This window comes from Stomoxys calcitrans, chromosome 1, assembly GCF_963082655.1.
Source record: "Stomoxys calcitrans chromosome 1, idStoCalc2.1, whole genome shotgun sequence".
NCBI lineage: Eukaryota > Metazoa > Arthropoda > Insecta > Diptera > Muscidae > Stomoxys > Stomoxys calcitrans.
Window position 1 is genome coordinate 73,377,246 of NC_081552.1, and position 22,251 is coordinate 73,399,496.

At 37.6% G+C, this 22,251-nt stretch overlaps 1 protein-coding gene across 1 annotated transcript in view; it reads right to left on the bottom strand.

The window, feature by feature from the left end:
• Positions 1-16,027: 16,027 nt before the first annotated feature.
• LOC106089530 (frizzled) overlaps positions 16,028-22,251 on the bottom strand; it is a 396,830-nt gene continuing 390,606 nt past the window's right edge. The window contains exon 5 of the mRNA XM_059370225.1: positions 16,028-19,046. Within this exon, the coding sequence (XP_059226208.1) occupies positions 18,517-19,046 (530 nt within the window). The 3' untranslated portion in view covers positions 16,028-18,516. The remainder of the gene's footprint in view (positions 19,047-22,251) is intronic.

A 22,251-nucleotide genomic window follows, 5' to 3' on the forward strand; every position in this document is an offset into this window, starting at 1 on the left:
GAGTGGACTAAAAATTTATCCAGGAATCCTCCTCACACATTAACGAAAGCTTTTCGATTCAAGTTTAATCTCAATGATAAGACATTTTTTAAAGCCGAGTCCGAATGCGGTGCCGCCGCGCCGCGGGGAGAATTTTTTACATGATCATGCATGACAAATGTCGCCAGCATTAAGCATCATCACCGCTTTAAATTTTGTCCGATTTGAACGCAGGCGTTCAGCGTTATAGGCGGACATAGGCTACAGTGGCACGAATTCGATATACACATTCAGGGCGAAGTGTCCCAACCCTAAATGATATTCGGCTAGTGAGATTAAAAAGACAATATTGGACTCAAATGGAAGGTCTTTGAGTATATAGCTCAAATCTAACATCTTTAACATCCAAATGTAGGGAAGAACCTGGATGGTTTATAACATTTTGTAACCGAGTAAAGTTAAAGTACTAACATTTACAAAATTAATTTAAAAGGAGATATAGAAGGCCACTGTGGCAAAGAGAGTAGCATGTCTACTTTTGACGCCGAAAGCCTGGTTGAATATCAGAGAAAATTATCCGCGGTCGTTATCGCCTTATTAATGCAGACGACATTTGTGAGGTATCCAGCCATTTTAAAACTTCTCTACCAAGTTGTGTGGCAAAGCGAACGCGGAAAGGATGCAATTTATCATTGCACAAAATACTTTAAACGGACTGCACTCATTGATATGGGAGAAGTTGATGTTGGTGGGAAAATTTATATTTGAAAGGTGATAAGGAATTCACTGATCAAATTCAATACAGTGGATTCGAGAAGGTAGCATGTTCTTCAAGCTCTTGACCAAACTTTAGAATATTAATAAATAACAACGTGTTAAGTTCAACCGAAAAGTGTTTCTAAATCTTGGAAATAATTCTGGAGCTTTTGGACGTATAGAGATATCGACAAGATTGAGGTGTAGATGCAAAACTTGGGAACTTGAGCACGACCAATGACTAACCCTTGGGGAGTGACAGTTGATCACACTTCGAGCATATGAAATGTTGAATTGCTTGCCAAATAAGCATTTATAGACTAATCGGCATGCTTTTTTTATCAAAACGTAGAGCTAGTAAGGGCCTGCAAAAATCACGCTAACATATTTGAATGATCTGGGATAGTTATGAGATCATGAAAATACAACAAATTTGTTTTGTTTTCGAAAATTTTATTCAAGGTACCGTCGGCATTTGTTAGAGATATCTCACCATAGAAATATTTCCAAGATGTTTCTATTTAACTAAATGGATTAATAAATTTCCCATGAACATTCCATTAAGGCACAGGATTAGTTTACACAAATCTTATAGAGCGGCTATTAACTCTTCCAATTGCTTCCGATGTTTGTTGTTTTTGCACGCTTTGGGTTGATGTAATCGACTTTTGGACGCAATTACATTTTCCGATAATAATTTTGGGTCCCTGGTAGGAATGGCAAAGACTTCAACCCAATGACTTCAAACACAAAAATCATCTACTTATCACAACAACACCTTACACACAATACATTAAAGAGAACAGAAAATTTACTTTTTCGTATGAAAATCCTCTTAGAAATTTTGTATGAAATATCAGTCTATGTGGAGAAATACTTGAACGTTTTCAGATACTAAAGGGTAATTCTTTAAGAGGAAAAGTTTTTCAACGAAAAGAACAAAACATATAAAATTCAGAAAAATTCATGAAATCTTTATATGACTCAATAGTACAGTCCATATAATTTAATGTTTGAGGATTATTTCATGCAAGTGTTGACCGTGGCTGCGCCTCAAATGGTCCATCCGCTTAGTCCAATTTTGGCATACTATTTCCACCATTTCGGCCGGTATCTCACGAATAAATGCTTCAATGTTGTCTTAAAATGCGTCAATTGATCAGGGTTGTCTGCATAGACATGAGCTAACGTTGCCCCACATAATAGTCTAAAGGCGTTTAATCCCACGATCTAGGTGACCAATTGACCGGTCCCGAATGTGAAATCAAATTTTTACCGGACTCGCCTCTTCAAAAGTCCATTGTTACGCGTGCTGTGTGGCAACGTCTTGTTGAGACCACATGTCATGCATGTAAAGCACTTGCATTTTCGGCCCAAAAAGGTTGGATATCATCTCACGGTAACGTTCAGCATTCTCAGTTACGTTACGATTCGCATCATCTTTGAGGAAATACGGTCCAATGATGCCACCAGCCCAAAAACAGCACCAAACTGTGAATTTTTCTGGATGCATTGGTAGCTCTTGCAATGCTTCTGGCTGATCTTCACCCCAAAATCGACAATTCTGTTTACTTACGTACCCATTGACCTAAAAGTAAGCTTTGTCGCTGAGCACAATTGTTATACCCTCCACCATAGGATGGGGGAATACTAACTTCGTCATTCTGTTTATAACCCCTCGAAATATTCGTCTGAGACCCCATTAAGTATATATATTCTTGATCGTCGCGACATTTTATGTCGATCTAGCCATGTCCGTCCATCCGTCTATCTGTCGAAAGCATGCAAACTTCCAAAGGAGTATAGCTAGCCGCTTGAAATTTTGCACAAATACTTTTTATTAGTGTAGGTGGGTTGGGACTGTAATTGGGTCATATCGGTTCATGTTTTGATATAACTGCTATATAAACCGATCTCAGATCTTGACTTATTGAGCCAATAGTGGACGCAATTCTTATTAGATTTGGCTGCAATTTCGACCGAGGTGGTCTAGATCTTTAGAGTACACCCCAGAGCCTACCTGGTCGTTTAGTTTGGAACCATCCTATATTGCTTCTGTTACCAGGGATATCGTAGTTCCAATTCGTTCTATAAGGAATAGTTGTACAGTACTTTTTATCATTTTTTACAGTACTTTTTATCTATCAGGAATAGTTATACAGTACTTTTTGTTTTATCAAAAAGCGGCTCAGGTAGGGTGTAATCAACATTGCCTGGAACATCTGATATTGTATCGAGGATAACACAGTGTCCGTAGGATAGCACAGTATCCTTAACCTCACGGCAGTGATCGCTGCAATTTGTCTAGCCACAAGGTCCAGAGGCATAAGATGTAGCATTAAATTCTGGCATCAGATGGTGTTGTCCAATGTGCGGCTGTGATGCACAAACAAGCCATCCTTTGGATCCGGTTAAGTAATGAGCAGTAGGTGAACTTTTAAAGCGCCGTCCACCAGACCACAACACCATATAGCATTATAGGTCTGACAACTGCAATATATACCCAATGCATGACATGCGGTCTAAACCCCCAACTTTAGCCAATGGCTCTCTTGCAGCCGTATAGGGCAAGAGTTGCCTTTTAGCCCTCTCCAAAATGTTGGATTTGTTCAATTTCCCGTCCAGCCAAACACCCAGGTATTTTGCGCTTTCTGTATATGGAACATTCTCTCATCCCAAGGATACAGGTTCCACTGTAGGAAACATGTATCTCCTGCTGAAAAGAACTACTTCTGTCTTTCACGGATTTATACCTAGACCACTTTCGGTAGCCCACTTTTTTGTTGCACGTAGAGCTTCCTGAAGTATATCCCTTAGAGTGCTGGGAAACTTTCCCCTAACCGCAATTGCCACGTCATCAGCATACGCGACCACTTTTACACCTTTTTCTTTCAGAGACAATAATATAGTTTTAATGGCTATATTCCAAAGTATGGGAGACAGTACACCTTGAGGTGTTCCTCTGCTGACCCATCTTTTTAGTAAGTTATTAATAAACTTTCTTACGGTAGAGTTGATGCCTAGAAACTCCAACTCCTTCATGATTTACGTCGGTTTTAAATTATTGAATTCACCTTCATGTCAAGAAATGCTACCATTGTATATTCCTTTACAGCGAGAGAACCCTCTATGTAGCCGACTAGGTCGTGAAAGGCTTTTTCAGTGGATTTGCCTCTATTACATGTATGCTGCTGCCGCGACAGACGATCTCCAGGGATCTTCGCCGTAAGATATGTTTCTATCAACCTCTCAAGAGTCTTAAGCATAAAGGATGACAGACTAATTGGACGAAAATCTTTCGCCTTCGTGTGGTAGGGTTTTCTTGCTTTCGGAATGAAAATGAAATGAAAGGAAGATTCTGTCCTCGAGACCTATTACGGCGTATATTTAGAAGTCAGCGAATGTATGGAAAATGTCTAGTGGGGAAACACTCGTTGATACACATTTTCCGGGAAATTGTCCAACGGACAACGTGGCTTTCGGAATGAAAATGATCTTCGTGTCCCTACATCCCATAGGTATATATGACATTCTGATACAAGCAGAACCAGTCTATCAGACACAGCTTGTAATTCAACCGGGCCGTTGGACAATTTCCCGGGAAAAAAATCATCGGAGGCTATTGCCCTTATAGCCTCCGATTGTGTCTGAACCGAAAATTCTTTGGGCGATAAGAAGTTTCGACTCCTTTAAGTCGCCAGGCCCTGATGATGTTTCACCGGTTGAATCACAAGCTGTGTCTGATGGTTCTGCTTGTATCAGAATATCATATATACCTGTGGGATAGAGGGACACGAAGGTCATTTTCATTCCGAAAGCCACGTGGTCCGTTGGACAATTTCCCGGAAAATGTGTATCAACTAGTGACATTTCACTAGACATTTTCCATACATTCGCTGACTTCTGAATATACGCCGTAATAGGTCTCGAGGATAGAATCTTCCTTCCTGATGGCCTTTGTGATCCCCTTGACCATTATGTCTATATCCTCCTTAGTTTCCACTTCCTTTTCTTGCCTAGAAGGCATCGACATGCAGAATTTGTGCCGACATTTTTCCCAATCCATCTTTCATCTGTTAAGCCGAGGGATCACTTCTGCAGTATTTTCTCCAAGGCTGAAACTAATATAACGATGATCGGAGAATCTGTGGTCATCCACCACATGGTGAGTTTAGAATACATTTAGCCAACATACACACTTTATCACACTTTATCTCTTTTTATCCCCCACAGAGGCCTTGTGCTATATGTACGCAATGACATAGTGTTTCATAGGCAGCAATTCAATTACTACAATCTCAGAGGATATTCCGGACAGTGAAATCGTTGTTGCTGTCGATTTCAATTTCCATAACTCCTCTTGGCTTCCCCATTCGGGACATACGACTCCGAATGGTCAATACGCCGAGCTATTCGCCGCGCAGAATGGCCTGATGCAGCTAGTGAATGAACCGACACACATTTAATGTGTCGAAGTGCACCAACATAACACCCTGGACCTATTCTTAACTTCACACCCTGAGAAGCATGAAGTTAATGTCCTTGCGCCTCTTGGTAATTCTGATCACTGCACCATTTCAGCATCCTTTTCGTATTCTGCTCTTCGCGCCGCCTCTTCCCCAGCCCCGAAGTGGTCAATTTTGTATACCAAAAAGCACGTTGGGCTGAGCTCAAGGAATTTTTTCCAGCATTTAATTGGAATCTTTGTTTTCTAAACGGTGACGTAAACGCTGCTGCCGAAATGGTGCAGGAAGTAGTATTAATAGGAATGAGATCGTTCATTCCAACTAAGAATTTATCGGTTAAATCAAAAGATAAAATTTGGTTTAACTGGGCATGCAGAGATGCTGTCAGATCAAAAGAGGATGTATTTAGAACTTGGCGTCTGAACAAAAATCCCAATACCGTCAGAATGGAAGAAGAAGCTCCAGCAAAGAAGTTTTTTGAAGGCAAACACGGTGGTACACGCAAACCGGGAAACCAAAAGCTTGATGGAAAGATCAAGTAGTCGGAGACACCTCGAAACTTGGTGTCAGTGATTTTAGAATGAGCGCAGAAGATCGAGGCGCTTGGAACGCTCTTCTAAGTTCGGCTAGTGGAACAAATGTTCTCTCAATTAAAGTAAAGTAAAAGTAATCATAAAACTTAGTACTGCTTTGGAGTAAGTTTATTTGACACTTCTATAAAGGAAATCGGTCAAATAAATCTACTTAAACGCTACATTAAGTTTAGTGTATATGGGCACTAATCTGATCTGAGACAAGTAAAAGCGTGCTAAGTTCGGCCGGGCCGAATCTTATATACCCTCCACCATGGATCGCATTTGTCGAGTTCTTTTCCCTGCATCTCTTCTTAGGCAAAAAAGGATATAAGAAAAGAGTTGCTCTGCTATTAAAACGATATCAAGATATGGTCCGGTTCGGACAATTAAATTATATGTTGGAGACCTGTGTAAAATTTCAGCCAATTCGTATAAGAATTGCGCCCATTGGGGCTCACGAAGTAAAATAGACAGAACGATTTATATGGGATCTGTATCGGGCTATAGAACGATTCAGACCATTATAAACACGTTTGTTGATGGTCATGAGAGGATCCGTCGTACAAAATTTCAGGCATATCGGATAATAATTGCGACCTCTAGGGGTCAAGAAGTCAAGATCCCAGATCGGTTTATATGGCAGCTATATCAGGTTATGAACCGATTTGAACCTTATTTGACACAGTTGTTGAAAGTAAAAATAAAATACGTCATGCAAAATTTCAGCCAAATCGGATAGGAATTGCGCCCTCTAAAAGCTCAAGAAGTCAAATCCCCAGATCTGTTTATATGACAGCTATATCAGGTTATGGGCCGATTTAAACCATACTTGGCACAGTTGTTGGATATCATAACGAAATACTTGGTGCAATAATTCATTCAAATCGGATAAGAATTGTGCCCTCTAGAGGCTCAAGAAGTCAAGACCCAAGATCGGTTTATATGGCAGCTATATCAGGTTATGGACCGATTTGAACCATACTTGGCACAGTTGTTGGGTATCATAATAAAACACGTCGTGCGAAATTCCATTCCATTCGGATAAGAATTGCGCCCTCTAGAGGCTCAAGAAGTCAAGACCCAAGATCGGTTTATATGGCAGCTATATCAGGTTATAGACCGATTTGAACCATACTTGGCACAGTTGTTGGATATCATAACAAAAAACGTCGTACACAATTTCATTCTGATCGGATAAGAATTGTGCACGCTAGAGGCTCAAGAAGTCAAGACCCAAGATCGGTTTATATGGCAGCTATATCAGGTTATGGATCGATTTGAACCATACTTGGCACAGTTGTTGGATATCATAACAAAACACTTCGTGCAAAATTTCATTCCAATCGGATAAGAATTGCGCACTCTAGAGGCTCAAGAAGTCAAGACCCAAGATCGGTTTATATGGCAGCTATATCAAAACATGGACCGATATGGCCCATTTACAATACCAACCGACCTACACTAATAAGAAGTATTTGTGCAAAATTTCAAGCGGCTAGCTTTACTCCTTCGGAAGTTAGCGTGCTTTCGACAGACAGACGGACGGACGGACGGACGGACGGACGGACGGACAGACGGACGGACATGGCTAGATCGACATAAAATGTCACGACGATCAAGAATATATATACTTTATGGGGTCTCAGACGAATATTTCGAGTAGTTACAAACAGAATGACGAAATTAGTATACCCCCCATCTTATGGTGGAGGGTATAAAAATATTAAAAATAAACAAGTAAAAAGGCGTTAAGTTCGGCCGGGCTGAACTTTTGATACCCACCACCTCGGGTATATATGTAAACCACCTTTCATCAAAATCCGGTGAAAATTGCATACCTTATGTCCCATAGCAGTAATATCGAAATATGTTCCGATTTGGACCAAATATTAATAAGAACAAGTCATTGTTCAATTGTGTATAACAAAATATTGATTTTTTAGTAGCTATATCTAAAAATAAACCGATCTGAACCATATACGACCAGGATGTCGAAAACATAACATAAGTCACTGTGTCAAATTTCAGTGAAATCGGATTATAAATGCCCCTTTTATGGGGCCAATAGTTTAAATCGAGATATCGCTCTACATGGCAGCTATATCCAAATCTGAACTGATCTGGGCCAAGTTACAGAAATATATCGGAGAGACTCACACATTTCACTGTCTCAAATTGCAGCGACATCGGACAATAAATGCGCCTTTTATGGCCCCAAAACCTAAAACCGAGAGATCGGTCTATATGGCAGCTATATTCAAATCTAGGCCGATCTGTGCAGAAGTATATCGAGGGGCTTTACTTAACCCATTGTCCCAAATTTCGGCGACATCGGACAATAAATACGCCTTTTATGGTCCAAAACCTTAAATCGACAGATCGGTCTATATGGCAGCTATATCCAAATCTGAACCGATCTGGGCCAAATTGAAGAAATATGTCGAAGGGCCTAAGAGAACTTTTTGTCCCAAATTTCAGCAAAATCGGATAATAAATGTAGCTTTTATGGGCCTGAGACACTAAATCGGAGGATTGGTATATATGGCAGCTACATCCAACTCTGGACCGATCTAAGCCAAATTGACGATGAATGTCAAAGGGCCTAAAACAACTCACTGTCACAAATTTCAGCAAAATCGGATAATAAATGTGGCTTTTATGGGCGGATCAGTCTATATGGCAGTTATATCTAAATCTGGACCAATGTGGGCCAAATTGACGAGAGATGTCAAGGGGCCTAACCCAACTCACTGTTCCAAATTTCAGCAAAATCGGATAATAAATGTGGCTTTTATGGGCATAGGACCCTAAATCGGCGGATCGGTCTATATGGCAGTTATATCCAAATCTGGACCGATCTGAGCCAAATTGACGAAGGATGTCCAAGAGACTAACACAACTCACTGTCCAAAATGTCAGCAAAATCGGATAATAAATGTGGCTTTTATGGGCCAAAGACCCTAAATCGGTGGATCGGTCTATATGAGGGCTATATCAAGATATAGTCCGATATAGCCCATCTTCGAACTAAACCTGCTTATGGACAATAAAAGAACCTGTGCAAAATATCAGCTCAATATCTATTCTATTTTTAAAGACTGTAGCGTGATTTCAACAGACAGACGGACGGACATGTCTAGATCGTCTTCGATTTTTACGCTGATTAAGAATATATATACTTTATAGGGTCGAAAATCGATATTTCGATGTGTTGCAACGGAATGACAAAATGAATATACCCCCATCCTTCGGTGGTGGGTATAATAGTACTGTCAGTGTCAAAATGAGAGACACTAAAGCAAAAAATTTTTAAAATAGCACTTAAAGCCATCAACTTTAATGAAATTATCACCTTACCTGTTTTCTTAGCCACAAATATACATAAGATTTTGCGAAAACGAAAAACCATGTATTTCCAATGACTTCGATGACGAAAATTTTCGCCTACGGCCACTTTTTAAGGAGTTCATTAATTTGGTTTTGCAGTTTGCTTACTTGAAATTCTCATAACTTTGAAATGCAATTTGCCAACACTTGTTCGCACTTTTATTGCTAAAGCAATGGACACTCCTTTTTTAAATGGGAATCAGATGTGTAGTTCTCTAAGCGAAAACGAAAACAAACAAACTCAAATTCCAACAGTTTTGTTGAAGCCCCCACGCCAGATTTCAAACGCACATAGTCAAACACTCTGGTTAATTGTACTTTGCCACAGAGTCTAACTTGAAGTTGGACTAAACGCCTTGCTGCTAGTAAAGCAGCTATGAACAGTTTTTCAACAGCCATTCGCTGAGCTTAACACAAGTTTCCCGTAGGTTTTTTTGTGGTGTTGCTGCGTGCAGCATGTTTTTGTGATTGAAATTTGGTTTGAGAGTTTGTTTTTTCAGTGTGTGTGTGTGTGTGTTTCAATTTATGGAGTTTAACTGCGTAGTATCGTATGCTAGGCTCTGATGATGTGGATAATAATGACGAGGTGAGGAAGTTTTATGTTTTTTTTTTTTTTTTTTTTTTCATGGCTAGCCTCCAGGATTAGTGTACCACAAATTAGTACAATAATTTGTTTGGCCTGCAGCTTATAACTTGGCCTGGTCAATTGGTTGCAATAAAACTTTCAAACTGCGGATAACTCTTAAAGACTCCTTTTTTCAACAAATAAAACTCCTTTTTCTGTATTTTTTTTTTTTTTTCAGTCTTTAACAATGTAATTTTTTATTGAAATTTTTTTTATGGCTTTAATTTTTGTTTTTTTTTTATGTTATTGTGTTAAGTTAAGTGATGTATATGAATGAGTGTAGTCCGTGGAAACATGCCTTAAAGTAAATGAGTTTTTTTTTTTTTTTTTGTTTTTACATAAAACTTAGTTTTGTTATAATTTTGCTGTAGTTTATTTTTTCTTACTACTGTTCCTTTTTTAAAATGGCAGTTTTCTTTAGTCAAGAATTTTGTGTTTTTTGTTTTTTAAATATTTTGTTCTGTTTTATCTTAAATTTTCTTTTTCTTTTTGAATCTTAAAACTATTGGCTTAAATCAAACATTCTCCTTTGTTAAAACGATATGACTATAACGTCATTAAAATAAATCATTGCAATTAGAACACAAATTATGGAAGTCTTAACTTAGGGGATTATATTAACATGATTTTAAGGTTTTACAAGAAAAATAGCAAACTTAATTCAACAACACTCAATAGGAGAGGTAAGTAAATTGTTGTAAAAGAAAAATTACATTATGTTATTTTCCTTTAGTTTTTTTAATTTTTAGCACATGAAGGACGTTTTCAGTTTCAAACAGAACCAAAAGAAATTCATATAGGGTAAACTTAAAACAAACTAGCGTTTGCTTTTACTACAAATTCAAAATTAACAAGTAAGGTAGGGCTAAAGGCGGGCGAAGCCGACCTATTGATACCCTACACCACATTGGATATGCAGGCTAAATCGTCGGATTTAAAATTTGCTAGCTTTTTTTCAGAAGATCGATTGATAAATGGTTTAGCAAAGGAGATGCATATGTATGGGAGCTATATTTAAATCTGAACCGATTTCTATGAAATTCAAAAGCAATACCGTGAGTCATAAGGGAAAAGTTTGTGCCAATTTTCGTGTGAATCGGTTTAAAAATCGGTTTATCAAATTATTGCAGTACTAGTCCAAATCGGACGAACATTTAAGCGAGAGCTATATCTAAATCTGAGCTGATTTCTATGAAATTCACCAATAATGTCGAGACTTATAAGAGAATCACTGGCGTGAGAATCGGTTTACGACTGTTGATATTATTGCAATTTTAATCAAATCGGACGAACAAAGAGATGGTAGCTATATCTAAATCTGAACCGATTTCTATGAAATTCGCTAATAATGTCGAGACTTACTCGTGGAAAATTTCGTGAGAATAGGTTTACAAATAACGATATTATTGCAATTTTAGTTCAAATCGGACGAACATATATATGGGCCATATATCTAAATCTGGGCCGATTTCTATGAAAGTAATCCATTATGTCGAGACTTATAATAGAACGCTTTGTGCAAAGTTTCGTGAGAATCGGTTTGCAAATGACGATATGATTGCAATTTTAGTTGAAATCGGGCGAACATATATATGGGAGCTATATCCAAATCTGTACCGATTTTTTCCAATTTCAATAGGCTTTGTCTCTAGGCTCTAGAAAATGCTTGTGCCAAATTTGAAGACGATCGGACGAAAATTGCGACCTCTACTTTGTACACAAATTAACAAGGACAGACAGACGGACATAGCTAAATCGAATCAGAAAGGGATTCAGAGTCGATTGGTATACTTATCAATGGATCTATCTGTCTTCCTTATGGGTGTTACAAACCAATTCCCTGCAAACGTTTTCTATCGTGCGAGTCACTAAATCTGCACTCAAGAAAGTTGAAAACAATCCCAGGCGATATCATATTTAACTCTAATAGGATAGTGCCTCGGTACGGGAGAAAACCTGCCACTTGGTGATATATACCCACGAGTGACTAACTAGGGACTCTGTGCCAGTCGCCTTTCTTCATTACAGTAGGCTAAGTAAGCATACCTTCTCTTGTGTGGGGTTTTTTTGAGTTAGCGTCCAAAACAACAACAAAATATCTATTTTTAAATCTGTAATAATAACAGTTGATTATGAGAAACTAATTAGCGAAACATGAATAATAGAATTACGATAGTAATGCGTTTTTTTGTTTTAAATCATGATATCTCTACATACCATCATACAAAAGGATCTAAAAACTGACAATTCTGTGAGGGAGTGAGAAAGTTACTTCCAAATGTTTGCAGGGTTCACTAAGTTATTGGTGTAGGGTATAAATACAATGTGTTCCACGATTTAGGACAGATATATCAAACGCAGATTGTATGGCGTATGAATAATTTTATTTTAGAGTACATTGGTGGGTATAACTTATTTTGATTTAAACCAGTTTTCCCAAAAATCACCCGATCACCTCTATATGGGTTAAAGAAGAACTATCGGGAGGTCGGTCCATATGGGAGTTATGTCAGGTTATAGACCGATTCAGATTCTATTTGGAACGAATATTTCAAACCAAATTTGCAAAACTTCAGCCTGGCCGGAGAAGAATTACGCCTTCTAAAAGGTCGGTTTACAGGAGAGCTTTATCACGTTTTAATCCGATTCAGACCATATTAAGTACATCTGTTGAATGTCTTAAAAAAACTTAACAGTAAATAAAAATTTCAGCCAAATCGGATAAGAATTGCACTCTTTCGGTTTAAAACGAAGCTTTTTCTAAATACGGACCGATATTGGCCATTTACATTCCAAACCGATCTGTACTAATAGAAAGTGTTTGTAAAAAATTTCAAGTTCCTAGCTTTACTCCTTCGAAAGTTTGCGTGCTTTCCACAGACAGATAGACAGGCGGACGGACGAATGAATATGGCTAGATCGACTTAGAATGTAAAGGCGATCAAGAATATATATAATTTCCATGTATTACAAACGGAATGATGATCTAAGTATATCCCCATCCTTTGGTGGAGAGTATAAAAATTCACAAAATTGTATTGGATAACCGTCGATTGATAGTTTGTGAGCTAGTTCAACTGCCTCAGTACGCTCCTTATTAGCCAGATTTAGTTATCTCGAATTTTTTTTGTTTCCAAACTTCAAAAAATGGTCCGGTGAGAAAGATTTGCTTGTAATGAAGAATTGGTAGTTGTGATTGATGGCTATTTTGAGGAGCTAGATTTTGTTGAGAAATAAAGAACATTTTTCTCCCAAATTTATTATGTTTTCTTCGTTCATCGGCTAGGTCGGCAAAATGATATTTTTTGAAATTTTAACTTATTGTGTTGGATATTCTGGAAGGAATAAAGGGTTGTTCAATTTAATGAAGAGGAAAGGGTGCGGACTTTTAACTCAAAACACCTCCCAAACTGAAAATGTATCGTTTACGACAATATTGGATTCGAAAGAAAGGTTCTTGGGAATTGAATACGGTAATTACATGAATATTTGGGGAGCAGTCCGACCCCGAAAATCCCCCCACAAACGAATATGTAGGCCAATCGTGACAATATTGAACTCAAACGAAAGTTAATTAGTACATTATAATACGAATCTGATATCAACATTAGATGTTGCCACGTCTAGGTAGGGCCTCCCCTCAACCAAACAGAAAATCAGAGCAGAAACAGAAACAGAAAAGAAACACGGCAAACTGACATTGGATTCAAATTAAAGGTATGAGAAGGCTGTCAAAATGTTGCTAAATTTCCCTCGAACATTCCATTAAGGAACAGGCGTGAAACTTCTCACACATGATTGAGTGCTGTGCGATTCAAGTTTGAGCTCAAAAGCAGGGTACCTTCTTTTTATAGCCAAATTCGTACGGCGTGTCGCGGAGCAAAATCTCTTTGGCGATAAGGTTTACATGGCTTGACTCCTTACAAATGTTGCCAAGGCCTGCCTAAACCGTTCATTGCTAACCCAGATGATGCTGTATTTCAAGACTACTGAAGAGCGAGACACTGAAGGTAGAGTAAAACGAACAAGTTGCTGTTGAGTAAAAAATTTTGAAGAACAGCCAACAATCAGTACTTGGGAGAAGTTTTATCTCGAATTCTTCGCCGCTACTGTGAGAGGTATGAGAAATAACTCGCTGCACACTGAGTCATATAAAAGCGTCTCGCTGTCATATTCGAATGATGAACTGATCACACAAATCCTTTACAAACTACTTGTTTTCTCATAAAAAAAAACCTACCGAATACAAGCATTTATTTCTTTCTTTTTTTTTTTGTAGAAGGGCTCTTTTTTGCATTCACTCATCTCGTTATCTGTTTACTCAGTTCAAAGTTGTTATATTTTTCAACGACGAGTTCAGTTCTTGAAATTCTCTATGGTTGTTAGTGTGTCCTGAAAGCAGAGGTGAATGCTCTTGTGCACACCTTTGGTGTGTAGCAACGCCCCTCTGCCAAAAGAACATTGTGGGCGATCGTGACAAAATGGGACTCAAATTAAAGGTTAGAGTAGGAATCTGAAAAAAATAACATTAGGTACCAAGTATCGGATGACCTTCAAAAATCCCTCAAACGGACCGAACGGAATAATATGGGACTTAAATGATAGGATTTCTGAGAGTAAGATATTATAGAGTTCGGGGGCTGCCAAAAACACCCTTAACGAACATGCATGCACAGTATGAAACTTGAAGTAGGGGACTTCAGAGTAGAGTAAGAAACAGACATACAAATATGGTCAAGAAAGTACCTGTGGGACCTTTTAACCTTAATCAGGTGATTGCTGCAGATAGTCTTGCAGCAGTCAATTTCCACCACCTTAGTCTAACGCATCTTGCTTTGTCTTTTAAAGTTGCAGCGACGACTTTAATCTCCTGTATAAAGGCGTGAGCTGTCTCGGTATGATTGACGCTTCCATAACAGCTCCTCACAAGTACTAGCCCCACGAAGTCAGTTACGACAAAAAAGGACCTTTTGATACGCCAACCTATATCATCTCTGAAAGTGAAAAGTGTTCAGTATATTCTGCCAATTTGTCATGGAAAAACTCACAAACGAGCAACGGCTACAAATGGTAGACATTTATTGTCCCAATTTCTGCTCTGTGACAACAGCTTGATGGGAATCCACTGTTTTATCGAAAAATTGTGTTAAGCGGTTAGGTTAATTTCTGACTAAATGGTTACGTTAACATGCAAAATTGTCACATCTGGGGTAAAGAACATTCATATGACGTACCACAAAAGTTACCGATGCATCTCGAAAAAACAATCGTCTTGCTGCGCTGAAACTACGCAGATTTATGGGCTATATCAGACTATATCTTTTTATTGTCCCCATATAGACTGATCTGCCGATTTAAGGTCTTAGGTCCATTAGAGCCACTTTTTATATCAGATTTCACTGAAATTTGAAACAGCGAGATGTGTCAGGCCCCACGACATTCGTGTTCAATGCGGCTCAGATCGGTCTTTATTCGGATATAGCTGCCAAATACATGGACCATCAAATGTCCATTTATTATCCGATTTCGCTAAAATTAAGCCCAATGAGTTATGTTAGGCCAATCGACATTCGTACCGAGTATGGTCAAGATCGGGCTACATTTGGACATAGCTGACTTTTATAACCATCTCCAACGATCTTTTTAAAACGATCTCCAGAGCAATATTCTGTTTTGCTGTCTTGAACAGTGTATTGTATTAGATCCCAGGACTTCTGTGCCGAGTTTATTCGAAATCGGATCATATTTCGATGTAGCTGCCACAGGTTCATAAATGACCGGCTCATACCGGAAGGTGGTTTATATCTGAGGTGGTGAGTATCCATAGCTCGGCCCAGCTGAACTTAATCCCCTTTTAATTGTTATAGCTCCAATTATACTATTAGAATAAGGTAAGAATTTATACGATTCAGCCGTGTAGAAAAAATATTTTAAAATTCGTAGTTTTAGAGAAATCTTGTCAAAATATACTTTGTGTATGAAACTTTTTACATTTTATTTTGATAATGAGAAGTAAAAATCAGGAGATCGATTTATACAGAAGCAATATCAATGCATAGACCAAATAATACCAAGAATAATAAAGTCAGTTGAAAGTCATGAGAGAAAGCATTGTACAAAATGTTAGACTAATCGGATGAAAATTGCGCCCTCTATAGGCGCAATTAACCTTAAGGGACGCATTCGGTGTCGGATTGCTTATTTTCGTTAAATTTTGCACAAAAGAAATGAACTCCATCGGAAAAATATCAATCGATATTCAGTCAAAAAAGTTAATATCGATAGTGCCATCGATATCTTGCCAGCTCTATCACCCGGTTTAAAAATTTCAAATTAATTTCAAAAACCACCTAAAAAGCATTTTCAGCTCTCGTTTTCGGATCTAAAAAGAAGGTGTCATATCAACGAGGAAAACTTAAATGGGCCACATAACTTTAATTTGGGGGAAGGTTGCTTCGGTATTTTATTGCCTTATTTGATACGAGAAAAAAAAATAAGAATTGGGATTTGGCAGTTATACAGAATTTGATTTTTTTTTGTATTGTAAATGATTTTTTTTCTTAAATTGCCAACTTAACATTTCCTCTCAGTCAAATCTAAACGAAAATTTTAATACTTATCCTTTTTTAGTAGCTTACTATAATTTTTAACTTAAGAGTGTAATGGGCACATATAAAGCTTTTATAACTTAAAAATAAAACATAGGAAAAAATAAAACAAATTATATATAGATAACTTAAAACACATGAATACAAAAATGCAAATTAACATTAATTATTTACTTCAATTTTGTACACAAACTATTATCAAATTCTTAAGTGCTAAATTCTAATGAAAAAGGACTCAATGGATGAAGTCTACGATGAAACGCTAATCAACTTAATAAGATAAATATGTACACAATTTTAGTATGAATAATATTATGACTCAAATTTTCTTTTCTCATAGGTGTGATTATTATTGGACAAATTTGTGAGCGAAACCATAGGTGGTAAACAAATGAGGAGTTGCTCATTGGCAAAAGTATCAAGAATAAAAGAACAAAATTAATTCACTAGTAACACTGTGATGGAAAAAAAGAGTGGCAGTATATACATAAATTGCTTTCATTTGGGTCAAAAAGGGTTTTTTTTTATCTGTAAACAATTTAACAATCGTTTGCGGTGATTGCCATAAAAAAATTTACACGTATATCTCTAGAAAAAGTTATGAAAAGAAAATATTGAGCTGATGGTAAACCTAGTTGTTTCCAATTATTTCGCCAACTTTACTTCTTAACAAATGAATAAAATTATTTGGTTTCATCTGATTTCATTATGAATATTAACCGAAGTGGGTGCACACATTAACAAGTCATAGATATTTCGATTAATAAGGTTGTTTGCTATTTAATGCTTTTGTTCTTACATTCATATCAATTCAATTGACTGTGTAAAATGGGCTCAAAGATTTTGGGGAATGAGCCTTGGTTGCGTATGAGTATTATAAATTATTAAATCATAAGGTCATTAATGCGTATGAGTACTTTCATAGCAATATTGCTTATTCGCAACTGGAGTTTGGAGTGTGATTTTTTGCCATTATAACACATTTGCACCCCAATTTAGAGTATGTTAGCCTTATATTAAATGCGAAAGTGTAACTAAATGAAAATCTTAATAACAAAACTAGTTATTTTGTTTCATTTATTTATTTACTTCAAATTTTGCTTTTTTTATACTTGGGTTATTTTGTTTTATGCAAAAAGAAGCTGAAAATGTTGCACACAATAACAGGGCATACCTACTTCTATTGAAAAAATGCTTGTTTGTTGTATGTAGTTATGTCATATTTTATTTTTGCTCTTGGTTACGTATGATTGCTATGCATAACATAAGCAAATGAAAAGTATGACCACTAGTGCGTATTAGTAATTTACTACTAATAGCCTTAGAAATCAAATTTCCTAGTCAAAAGAACTGATTTTGAATCACACTTTTGCAAAAGTCGAATGTACTATTAAACCTTATTTGATCCAATGTGCGAGTTCTTAATGTGTGCATTAGTATAACCAATTGAAAGGCAATTAATATTGGTTTTACTCCAATAAGCAGAGCATAAACTTTTCAGGTATAGTGTAAATAACATTGGCGTGGAAGGCATTAAAAACAATCTTCAGTGTAATCCATATTTCGGAATCCCTTAATTTTTAGAGCAAAACTCAATTCTAGGATTTCTAACAAAACTCGTATAACTTAAAATTCTATAAAATTCTATTCCAATATTTATTCCACTTACACCTATACGGCGCTATTCACAATACTTAACGAAGCCTTAAAGTATGAACTTTTTTGACAGTTCTGTAAAGGAAATCTATCACATAAAACTATTTCAAATCTACATTAAGTTTTGTGAATAGCGGTATTGAAGTTTATCCCCGCTTCATCTTCGTCTTTTCAATGTCTTAAGTCTACAGTGGCTTTACATGCCCACATCTGCTGCTCCTAATCGAGTTCCTTAAGATTAATGAGGAAAGAACATAATATAACAAACATTTTGAGCACTCAATTACCTTGTGGTCATTTTTGTTCATGTGTCTGTGTGTTTCTTAGTTTTTAGTTTTTACTATTTTACAATGTCAACAAACAAAAATATCTTTGAATTACTTTCATGCCATACATGTATGTAAGTATGTTTGGCATAGCTTAATATGAATTAAACTTATCAAATACAGTTTTTGTTTTTTCGTTTACACATAAGCTTGACCTCGGGTCCTTGTTTCCTTGCCCTGCAGTTTCTCCACAAACGTGCGCCAACTCACCACCGTTTTACTGGAATACAGCCACACACTGGAGGTAACTCCCACCAGCATAGAACACAAATATTTTACCATATAAATTTGAAAAATGGGCCTTGACTTGGTGCCATCTGGCCTAGGCAGAGGGCAGGGTATCGAAAATGTTTGGCATATATCACGATGCCATTGAATCATCCATTCATCGAAATAATAGTATTCATAGAAAAGACATGCCAAATAGCCCAGGGCGGGCAATATGAATAGGCCTGAGAAGAAACCTATGCGCATCATGAGCCTTTCAAGTTTATCGGTGCGTTTGCCATCGGTTTTCATGACGGTGCGTATGCGGAAAAGTGATATAAAGCCAGCCAATAGGAAAAGAGCGCCAATTGATAGATAAATGCATAGGGGTAGTATGAGGAACACTCCCAGCGAGTGGGTATCCAACTGACCAACAAAACAGACTCCTGATAGAATATCACCTGCAATGGAAAAGAGAAAAAAAATTAAATATTTGTAGTATTCATGAGAAAAAGAAAGATTTTATTGAAATGATGACAATTTGAATCCTTTTAATAAGGAAAATAAATTAAAACCCCAATTTCCTGGTCTTTAAAAAAAAATCGTATATGATGGAGGCCGTAGAGCCGCAGACGTTACCATGTTCACCTATGGCGTTGCCAGGGTTTTCAGCGGTAGTTACTCCCCCCCAATGATGGCGACATTGTGAGGTACTATGCCATGTACAAAACTTCTCGACAAAGAGGTGTCATGCTCATGGGCAAATTTGCAATTTGCATTCACGTATATGATGGAAGAGTTTCAGTTACGCACCTGATTGTGTTTTCTCATTCCGATCAAGCTAGTTATGTCCACCACCATGAGATGGTAGTGACGTAGCCTCGTCCAGACACAGCGGTTTCGAGGTAACAAGTTTCCATGCAATTTGAAATGTATCTCTTCATTCTCGGCTGAAGATGATGTTAGAAGTTGTGTTGCCACCAGAGAGATCAAACACTACTCTGATTTTTGTCGATGCGTTGGATGATTTAAGGGTATTGACCACTCCATCAAAAAATCAAGCAAACCAAGAAGGCCACCCTCACAGAGATGTGGTCCGAGGTTTGGTTAGATGGTGCAAAACCGTGACACACGACCTCATACTTGGCTGTAACGCTAAGTCACAACACAGATTGTGGTGTGACACAACACATAGATTGTGGTTTTTACAGGGTATTATAACTTACTGAATTTGTTTGTTACACCCAGAAGGAAGAGAGATAGACCCATTGATAAGTGCACCGATCGACTAAGAATAACTTTCTGATTCGAATTAGCTACGTCCGTCTGTCTGTCTGTGCGTCTGTCCATGTTGATTTGTGTACAAAGTACAGGTCGCAATTTTCATTCAAATGTTACACAAGCAATTTCTTGGGCTTAGTGATGAAGCCTATTGAAATTGAAAAAAATTAGTTGAGATTTGGATAAAGCTCCGATATATATGCCCCAAATCTGTTCAGATTTGGATATAGCTCCCATATATATGCATGTCCAGATTTTCACTTTTAAGGCCTTCGAAATCACTATTGGGATCGAACGCGTAAAGCTAGCCACTTTTGCACAGATTCTTAATATTGATGCAGGTCGGGCTTGCAAATGGGTCATATCGGCTCAGATTTAGATATAACTCTCTTATAAACCTACCTCCCGATTTGAATTCTTGAGCCCCTGGAAGCCGTAATCCATCCGATTCAGCTGAAATTTTGCATGTAGTATTCCGGTATGACCTCCAGCACCTGTGCCAAGTACGATCTGAATCGGTGTAAAACCTGATATATAAACTGATCTCCCCATTTAGCTGTAATTTTGCATGCGGTGTTCTATTACGACTTGCAACAACTGTGCCAAATACGGTTCAAATCAATCTACAACCCGATATAGCTCCCATGTAAACCGGTCTCTCGATCAACTTTGTTCGGTTCCTAAAAGCTTTAACTTTTGCTGGTTTGACAGAAGTTTGGTATGTAGAATAAGATTATGCCCTTCAAATAACTTTATTTCGTATAAATTTTTAGCAGAATCCATGGTGTTGGGTTCCCAAGATTCGGCCCGGCCGAAGTTAGCACGCTTTTACTTGTTTCCGTTTAAGTTTTGTCAGTTCTTTTTATACCCACCACCGACGGATGGGGGTATATTCATTTTGTCATTCCGTTTGCAACACATCGAAATATCCATTTCCGACCCTATAAAGTATATATATTCTTGATCAGCGTAAAAATCTAAGACGATCTAGACATGTCCGTCCGTCCGTCTGTCTGTTGAAATCACGCTATAGTCTTCAAAAATAGAGATATTGAGCTGAAATTTTGCACAGGTTCTTTTTTTATCCATAAGCAGGTTAAGTTCGAAGATGGGCTACATCGGACTATATCTTGATATAGCCCCCATATAGACCGATCCGCCGATTTAGGGTCTTAGGCCAATAAAGGCCACATTTATTATCCGATTTTGCTGAAATTTGGGACAGTGGGTTGCGTTAGGCCCTTCAACATCCTCCGTCAATTTGGCCCAGATCGGTCCAGATTTGGATATAGCTATTTAGTGTCTTAGGCCCATTAAAGCCACATTTATTATCCGATTTTGCTGAAATTTGGGACAGTGAGTTGTGTTAGGCCCTTCAAAATCCTCCGTCAATTTGGCCCAGATCGGTCCAGATTTGGATATAGCTATTTAGTGTCTTAGGTCCATTAAAGCCACATTTATTATCCAATTTTGCTGAAATTTGGGACAGTGAGTTGCCTTAGGCCCTTCGACGTCCTCCGTCAATACGGCTCAGATCGGTTCAGATTTGGATTTAGCTGCCATATAGACCGATCTCTCGGTTTTAGGTTTTGGGGCCATAAAAAGCGCATTTATTGTCCGATGTTGGCGAAATTTGGGACAAAGAGTTAAGTTAAGCCCCTCCACATATTTCTGCAAGTTGGTCTAGATCGATCAAGATTTGCATATAGCTGCCATATAAACCGATTTCTCGGTTTAAAGTCTTGGCCCCATAAAGGCGCATTTTTAATCCGTTTGCATTGAAATTTGACACACTGACTTATGTTATGTTTTTCGACATCCGTGTGGTATATAGTTCAAATCGGTTTATTTTTAGATATAACTACTAAAAAGACCAATATTTTGTTATATACAATTGAACAATAACTTTTACTTATTAGTATCTGGTCCAAATCGGAACATAGCTGCTATGGGGCATAAGGTATGAATTTTGCACCGGATTTTGAGGAAGGGTGGTTCATATATATATCCGAGGTGGTGGGTATCCAAAGTTCGGCCCGGCCGAACTTAACGCCTTTTTACTTGTTTATTTTCTTGTTATTTTTAAATGTTTTTTTATAAAAACCAGAATCATTTCTGTGTTTTGAGTTTGAAAGAACCAAACATAAATACAAAGTGCTTATTAAATTGTAATTTTCCTTTCAGTAGCTTCCTTAAAACATATGCATAGTATTTCCCATCTGTTCCAGATAACTTTATCTTTAATCGCTGATCATTTATCTCAGGTTTCATTTGGCTGCTAAAAGCATATATTAGGCTATAAATTGCACCTGTTGAAATTACAGAGGGTTCTTTTTCTTCTTCTTGTGAAGGGATTGATTTTCGTAATTGAGGCAATGGAAAGTA